Source organism: Clinocottus analis, unplaced genomic scaffold, assembly GCF_023055335.1.
Source record: "Clinocottus analis isolate CAN_PGR_092001 unplaced genomic scaffold, fCliAna1.0.p SCAF_24, whole genome shotgun sequence".
In the NCBI taxonomy this organism is placed as follows: domain Eukaryota; kingdom Metazoa; phylum Chordata; class Actinopteri; order Perciformes; family Cottidae; genus Clinocottus; species Clinocottus analis.
This window is the reverse complement of record NW_027175976.1, coordinates 236,465-245,000: the sequence shown is the minus strand read 5'-3', so window position 1 is coordinate 245,000 and position 8,536 is coordinate 236,465. Positions and strand designations below refer to the sequence as shown.

General features: G+C 49.6%; 1 protein-coding gene across 3 annotated transcripts in view; it reads left to right on the top strand.

Moving 5' to 3' along the window:
• The window catches only part of LOC137794151 (aryl hydrocarbon receptor-like), a 23,710-nt gene extending 15,469 nt beyond the window's left edge, over positions 1-8,241 (top strand). For all 3 annotated transcript variants that reach the window (XM_068590800.1, XM_068590801.1, XM_068590798.1), the window contains exons 3-11: positions 2,270-2,436; positions 2,510-2,599; positions 3,201-3,324; positions 3,479-3,618; positions 3,703-3,905; positions 4,172-4,281; positions 4,365-4,506; positions 4,655-5,981; positions 6,175-8,241. In XM_068590800.1, coding sequence (XP_068446901.1) covers positions 2,270-2,436; positions 2,510-2,599; positions 3,201-3,324; positions 3,479-3,618; positions 3,703-3,905; positions 4,172-4,281; positions 4,365-4,506; positions 4,655-5,981; positions 6,175-6,411 — 2,540 coding nt within the window. In that variant the 3' untranslated portion in view covers positions 6,412-8,241. The remainder of the gene's footprint in view (positions 1-2,269; positions 2,437-2,509; positions 2,600-3,200; positions 3,325-3,478; positions 3,619-3,702; positions 3,906-4,171; positions 4,282-4,364; positions 4,507-4,654; positions 5,982-6,174) is intronic.
• The last annotated feature ends 295 nt before the right edge of the window (positions 8,242-8,536 follow it).

Here is an 8,536-nt window from a genome sequence, read left to right as displayed (position 1 = left end):
ACTCCATTCAGCTCTTGGGTTTCAGAAACCGCAAAATGCTCCAGAGCGGGTGTTTGCACACGAGGTGGCGGGGCTTGTTCGCAAATATGACGGAAAAGAGAAATGTGGGGAGGCGACCGCGGCCTTAAAGTGATTTCATGTTTTCAGGGTCAACGAGTGCGCTTATAGGAGTAAAGTTTAAGGATCGACAGGAAGCTTTTCACAGCTAAAAGTAATAAACATTTGCTAAAGAGGAGTAAATCCTCACGTTTAAGGAATTGTCAATCCTTTTCGTCCATTAATTGATTCGTCAATTACCAGGTGATTATTCTGCAGCTTTACAACCGTCAGGATACCTTGCTTTTCTTCATTTAATTTGATAGAAGTGATGTCAGATGAAGGCGTGACTGGGCTTAGTGGTGGACATTTGTTCTGTGTTCTTGTGTTTTGTTGGAATCTAAAAGGAGTAAGCTTCTTTGAATAAAGTTATAGTCATATTTGATGAAACCTTTATTAATCCCCAGTGTCACCAAAGGTCATACAGACAACAACAGATACAGTTCACAGTGCACAGCAGACAAGAAACACATTACAAAGAACAATAAATGACCATAAAGGAGGGCGCTAAGCTTTGATTTGGCTGGACAGCGGGGTGTTGGTGCCCCTCTGCCTCATGGAACCATTGAAGAAGAGAAAGGGGGTTTTCCTGTTTGATGTGGGTTCTGACACATTGGTAAAAGTCTGCTGTTCCTTCTTCAACCGTCGGCGTTGGGGGTCAAAGATGTCGACCAAGTGTTTGTCACCCCATTAAAGAAAGAGCGAGGAGTTCCTCAGGGCACCGATGTGGGTCCTCTCAGGTTTCCTGTTTTTATTCATGATTCATTTGCTATATGTTCTTCTTGTGTGCGTTTCTTGTTCTGTCTTCATACCTCGCATGAATCTCCAGGGTCGCCCTCGTAGTCGACGCTCTGCTTCCCCTCGGTTGCTCTGGGGCCTAAAATAGCTCATTGTTGCTACCACCAAACCAGACTGTCTCTGGCTGAGAGCGCTACAGGAGTGTGTGTGAGAGGCCCTCGCTCTGAGCATGCCCAGACAGCCCCCCACACACACACACGCACGCAGGGAAACTGAAGACAAAGACGTTCGCTGTTGGAAATGCTTGCTAGTTTTGGCTAACGCATCTTTACTCAATGTTTGTTCACACCCCACATGCCGCTTCCGTGACGTTTATGAACAAAAAGTTTCTTAATGATAACTCAATAAAGAACACACGTTTGATCCCGTGAGGAAGGATGCTTCACTGTGGCGTTGTAAGAGGCGTTGGTGGTCACGTGAGGTGTGTTCAGGTACAACAGGTGGTTTCACCGCTCAGCAGACTGGGAGAAGAGGAACCTCGTGAGGAGAAATGAATCACTTCCCATCGGCTGTTTTGGGACTTTCTGAAGATTAAATTGAACTCTGGGAAGCTGGCCACTGGGAGGCCATGGGGCGAGCCACCGGGAGGCGTGACCGTCCGATGTGGTTGGCGTGTTCTGGGCTCCGTACCCGGCTGTGATCGTCCCTCTCTCTCTAATGGCCGTAACCGAACCGCCGGTTTTTAGATGTGGAACACGGCGCTCCAGGAGGAAAATACACTGATTTAATTCAGACTTTACGCTCATCTCTGTGTGCTAGCTATGAAGCGACAGCCGGTTAGCTTAGCATAGTGAAACAGGGGGAAGCAGCTAGCGTAACTTCATTTCATTTCATACAAATGCTGCTACCAGATGATCATTTCTTTTACTGGTTTCCTCCACCTGTTTCCTCTCAAAGGATATTTTAAGGTTGTTTTTCTGCTGCTAATGAGAACTTCTAAAGGAGGAGGAGGAATAGGAGGAGGAAGAGGACGAAGAGTTGAGTGACAGTCGTGTAAGACAGGATGCCTCAGCAGCTCCGCCGTGATGGAGAGAAGAGACGGCCCTCTTTCTGCTCGTCATCGCTTCTCTTTTCACTCTGCTGCTGTCAACACAACCAGCTGCTGCTGTGGTTGCTGGTTGCTGTTGCTTGTTACATCATTGATGTGTAATAGTTGCTCATACTTTGTGCAGGGATTTGCAGACTTGGTGGAGAAAGTAAAAGTTCATTTTCACTTCTTTACTTCTGTTATTATCAAAAAGGTTCAATAAGTAGTTTCTTCTTCTTCTTCTTCTTCTTCTTCTTCTTCTTCTTCTTCTTCTTCTTCTTCTTCTTCTTCTTCTTCTTCCTCTCCTCATCCATATTAAAGTGTTCTTTCTCTTCTTCTCCTCCTCAGCTACCTTGAAGAAACAGAACGGCTCCAGTTGGACCAGTGAGAGGAGCCTCATATTCGGGGGAAACGTCCAGAACTCCTCTTCCTCCTCCTCTTCCTCCACGACCCCCCCCTCCCAGGTGTCCTCCATCGACGGCGTGACCTTCAGCGAGGGCGACCTGCTGCTTCAGGTAAAGCTGCGGCACCCTCTCTGGTGAGGAGGAGGAAGTGCGGCTCTGAGGGAACCTCCGCTCTGTGTTTCAGGCGCTGAGCGGCTTCGTGATGGTGGTGACAGCCGAGGGATACGTCTTCTACACCTCGCCCACCATCCAGGACTACTTGGGCTTCCACCAGGTAGTGCGCGCACACACACACACACACACACACACGCACACACTATAGCTTGTAACACATCCGTTTGGGTTAAAGATGCATGTCTGCAGTCTGGGGATTAAAATATAGTTAACAAAATAAACTTTTCCTGGGCAGAGTTCAACACACATATGTATACATACTTACATATACACACACGTAGAGACACTGCGCAATTTAATAGTCGTCACTGTAGGAGCAGTCCACACTTTAATAGTATGCATCAGAGACCCTTTCACAATAAAGTGTTGGTGCATGAAAGTTAGAACATAAATCTCTTTTTGTGTTCTGTTCAGCTGCGTTCAAGAGCGATGATGCAACACACACACACACACACACACACACATATGAATGCCAGCGTTGTGCCGAGCCGCCGCACCTCTCGTCTTTATTTCCCTCTTTTTGTCAACGCGCTGAGTTCAAAGACACCCTGAAGTCAGGATTCGTGAGCGCCAGAGGACTCGGTCGTTGGCACAAGAAAGCCAGAAGGATTCTGCGATTCATATTGAATGCATATTCTTCCCAGTTCTGGAGCGAATGAAACCAGTAGCGTTGCCGTTCTTACTGGTCCGTGTCTCTGCAGTCGGACGTGGTGCACCAGAGTGTGTTCGAGCTGATCCACACGGACGACCGAGCGCTCTTCAGACGGCAGCTTCACTTCGCCCTGAACCCCAACACCAGCCAGCAGGACGGAGGAGGCGGTCTTAGTGAGCACGCCACATACATACCTATACATATATATATACAAACATACATATATGGATTTATGGATTTCATCCTCCAAAATATGTTGTAAATACCTGCAGCCTGATTGTCGCCACTAGAGGGCAGTAACCGTTACCTGTGTTGTCGCTGCTGCAGGCGACCAGAGCTCGGCGGAGATTAGCAGCAACGTGGTGACCTATGACCCCCAGAACATCCCGCCGGAGAACTCATCCTTCCTGGAGAGGAACTTCTGCTGCCGCTTCCGCTGCCTGCTGGACAACTCCTCTGGCTTCCTGGTGAGTGTACAGGCTCCGCCCCCAAAGGTTCACCCAGGGCTGATACTCACGGGGTCAGAGGTCAACGTGTGTTTCTGTCTGCAGGCGCTGAACTTCCGCGGCCGCCTGAAATTCATCCACGGCCAGAACCGGGTGTCGGAGGCCGGCGTTCCAGTTCCGCCGCAGCTTGCCCTGTTCTGCATCGCCACACAGATGCAGCCGCCCTCCATCCTGGAGATCCGCACCAAGACGCTGATCTTCCAGACCAAGCACAAGCTGGACTTCACGCCCATGGGCATCGACAGCAGGTACGCACACACACAACAGATCCTACGCTGTATGGCAGGGCTCTTACTGCATGGAAAACATGCAAACGTCCACTAAGGCTTTGGGAGAGTCATGTAAATGTGGTTGAAAGTTAAGGAAATTTGGTTAAAAGTTATGAAAATTTGGTTTAAAGTCATGTAAATTTGCTTAAAAGTCATGAAAATGTGGTTTTAAGTCATGTGACCGTGTGAGCCTGTATCAGTACACAGGGCATCAGGTTCAAATTGTGGTGGTGTCTCTCCTGCAGAGGGAAGGTGGTGCTGGGCTACAACGAGGTGGAGCTCTGCATGAAGGGCTCCGGCTACAACTTCATCCATGCTGCAGACATGATGTACTGCGCCGACAACCACCTGAGGAGTAAGTCCTGCCGCGGGTTCTGGCTCTCTGCCACTGAACCGGACCTCACCAGAACCTCACCAGAACCTCTTCCTGTATTTTAGTGATGAAGACTGGAGAGAGCGGCTTCACCGTCTTCAGGCTTCTGGCCAAGACCAGGACATGGATCTGGGTCCAGGCCAACGCCCGGCTGGTCTTCAAGGCGGGGAAACCAGACTTCATCGTGGCCCGGCAAAGGGCTTTGATGTGAGTACACCAATTCATGTTTCCTCCGTGTTTCCACCGTGTTTCCTCTGTGTTTCCTCCGTGTTTGCTCCATGTTTTTGGATTCCACCATATTTCCTCCATGTTTCCTCCACCACGTTCCTGTTCATCCTCCTTCTGTTCCCTTCAGAAATGAAGAAGGCGAGGATCAGCTCCGCCTACGTCGGCTGCAGCTGCCATTTAACTTCACCACCGGCGAGGCGCTGCTCTACGACATCATGCCCACTGTGGACCCCCCCCCTGACCCTTGCTCAGCCCCTCCTGACCCTTGCTCCGCCCCCAAGCAGAGGAAGCTGGACGAGCGCACTGTGAGCCGCGAGTCGGTACTGGGCTGCATGCTGGGCCAGGACCAGTCTCTGTACTGCGACCACAACAAGAACAACGCCTTCAACACCATCCACGACGCCGCCTTCAAGGACAGCCACGCAACGCTCAGCGTGCACAGGGACGACTGGGAGGCCCCCGCCGCTGGCAGCGGCGCAGTGAAGCCCGAGGCCACGGTGCAGGACATGCTGGAGACGCTTCAGCAGATCCTCGGGGAGAACGACCTCAGTGAGGTGCTAGACGTGGACCCCGAGGAGCTGAAGAGCTGGGAGAGCACCCTGCTGAAGATGAGCAGCGGCCATGACGCGGGAGAGAACCTGGACGACATCCTGGGCAACGACATCCTGACCTACGTGGAGGAGCAGCTGCAGAGGGAGGGCGGGCTCAAGCCCCCGGTCTCCTTCGGCCGGCCCCCAGGGCCCTTGACCCAGATGGCGCCCGCCGGGGGGCCACTGGGCCCCGTGACGCTGACCCACATGGATCTTCCTCCGCTGGGTTTCAACGGCCTCCAGCTGGGACCCGCCAGCGTTTCAGGGACCTTCGACCAGCTCAGACCGAAGGACGGCTGCGGGTTGTTCTCACTCCACGACCGAGCGGCGAGCGCAGAGCCGGACCCTGGGTTCCAGGGCAGCCAGTGGGAATCAAACCCGGCGGGCACCTTCGTGGAAACGTACCAAAATATTTCAAGTTCCCCGTCGCTGAGCTGCGTCCTCCGGGGCCGCTGTGCCTCGCCCCCAGCTCAGGGGCCGCCGTGGTCTCTGGACCAGCAGCCGGTCTCAGGTGCCCGGCTCCACCAGGCCGCAGGGTGCCACAGGAACCCGGCGCACGCCGTCAACAGCGCATCTATGTTCAGGACTCCAGAGGCCCCAAGCGGGCCGTTCCTCGTCCAGCAGGGGGCGGAGCCGAGCAGCTGCATGTTTGGACCTGAGCCGGTGAACGGGGTCCACCTCGGCCTCGGCGCCGCGCCGCCCTCATGCTTCTACCGCGGACGGCCCGGCGGCGGCTCTGCACCAGGCATTACGGCCGTCCCAGAGCCCGACGAGGCGGCGCCGTCCTGCCAGGTGGCGGCCTGTCTGGACCGGGACGGCCTGCTGGTGCAGAACCAGTACCTGAGCTTCAGCCAGCAGATGCAGGTCAGAGACACGCACATAATGTACATAGTATAGTAGAATATATACAATATGCATAGTAGAATATATACAATATGCATAGTACAATGTATACTATATGTATAGTACAATGTATACAATATGTACAGTACAATACATACTTTCTAGACGAAGAAAAATACATGTACTGAAATCTGCACTTTTCCTGATTTCACAGATCACCCAACTGGCCGGAGGATTCCCCTTCTCCTCTCTGCCCACCGGGAACGCCTACTACTCTGAGAACCAGTATGAACCAGCAGGAACCAGCAGGAACCAGTATGGACCAGCCGGAACCAGCAGGGACCAGTATGAACCAGCAGGGACCAGTATTAACCAGCAGGGACCAGTATGGACCAACAGGGACCAGCCGGAACCAGCAGGAACCAGCAGGAACCAGTATAAACCAGTATGAACCAGCGGGAACCAGCAGGAACCAGCAGGAACCAGTATGAACCAGCAGGAACCATTATGAGCCAGCAGGAACCAGCCGGAACCAGTATGAACCAGCCAGCAGATCCAACAGGACAGAAACAAAGACTTGTGTCTCTGAACTTATCGGTGATCAGACTGAAGAACAGAAACATGACGGAGGACGAGGAGCCTCCCATCTCCTGTTTCTCGTCTTCTTCTCCTCCTTCTTCTTCTTCTTCTTCTTCTTCTTCTTCTTCTTCTTCTTCTTCTTCTTCTTCTTCTTCTTCTTCTTCTTCCTCCCCCTTCTTCTCCTCCTTCTCCCCTCCTCCTTCTCCGATCCTCCTCCCTCACCTTCTCCTCGTCCTGTGAGATTGTTTTTGCACTATTCCTTTAAGTGTTCGCTATCGTGCTCTTTATCCTCTGGATTGTGTTATTTGATAAAGATGAGAGTCTTCATGTCTTTAAGGACCAGGATGTTCATCCGCCTCTGAGAGGAAGAGCCGTCCTTCGTCTCTGTCCTCGTTGTTAATGTTGACACACAGAAGTAAACGGCTTAAAGGCAGCTATTGTGCTTTATTTAGAAACAGAAAAGGAACAGAATGAACTCTTCACACGTGCCTTTGTGATCTCTGTTTGTTTTTATTGAAGACGTGAGCGCCTCCACACTGATGAAGAGTCACCTCATGGCTCTTCATCAGAACCAGAACCAGCCGGCTCAGCCCGCTGAGGAGCAAGCGACCAAAGCAGGAGGCGAAGGGAAGAGCCATATGATGCGTTCAGGAGCGGGAAAACTGCACGTCTTCATGTTCATGATGACTTCTACGCGTCTGTAATGCAGCAAAAAGCAAACAAATATGGAAGAAGTCGGTTTAACATCATTTTTAAATGGATACATTTGGGTTTTAGATGTTTTAAAAGAACCAATCAGCGTGTTTTTATATTATTTTATAGACAGTTTATACAGTATTAATGAGACAAATCGTAACGTAATTAAGACTTCAACACGACTGTCCAGAATACTACTTACTACTCGTCAAAGCATAAGGGTTCAGCAGTATTTATACAGGAAGTCGTTTGCATTTGGGACAACCCTTGTGTCCTGTTGAAAGGCATTCTGGGTAATGTAGTAAATCACTACTGCCGTAGTAAAGCAGGCGGCTTGGGTTTCTGTTTATTATCATTTCTTTGGCTCAATTTGCATGACTTAACGTGAATAACACTTTAATTTGAGGCTCAAAACGTCATCAAGCATTCCTCATAAATACACATTAAATATATTTACTGTCGTAATGCCAGAAATTGAGCCATAGAAATTGGAAAAAAAAATAAAAGTGAATTGTAATCAATCCTGAAGCAGATTCACCAAAAATAAAACCAAATAAATCCTCATAGGAGGTTTTGTGTTCCACGGACTGAACTCATGAGACTCTAGTTTCCTGGGTGTCCTTAAACGCCTCTGCGCCTTCCATTCACTCACAAAGCTGTGGTATAGAAATATTAAATATATATTTTTGCATGCTTTCTAGATGAAAATACACCTTTTGTACTTTATTATACTTTCCATCCCCAGGAGGCCGAGGCGCTCCACATTGCAGTATCTGTGTACCTGTATATAAATATATATTTTTGTCTTTTTGATTGTCCTGTATTGTGTATTTTAATGACATATTGCCTTAATCTGACTCACACCGCCTTCATATTTTGTACATTCTCTGCACAGCATAAGCATATGTTAACCCTGTTATGATGTCGTTTTTGTAATATCATATCTTGTGATTTGCCTTCTGACAGTGTATTTTCATGCTCTCAGCATTAAAGGTGATCCATCACACGCTGTGCTTCACGTGCCTGCGGATGTGAAAAGAAGAGTTGTCTTTCAGGGTATTTTCTGTCCCTTTAAGTTAGAGTTTTAAGATGTAGGTCAAAAAAATGTACTGATTAGAGATGGATGCATTATTGTTTCATAGCAGTGTTTGTTTGTGTTGCTTCTTTTTATTGTGATTTCTTGTGGTTGTGATCAGTGTAATTGTCCCTGTGTCCACTAGAGAGAGCTCTAGCTACATGTTTGTAATGTAGTTTCGTGTGGTTGTGGTCAGTGTAATTGTCCCCCGTGTCCACCTGAGGAA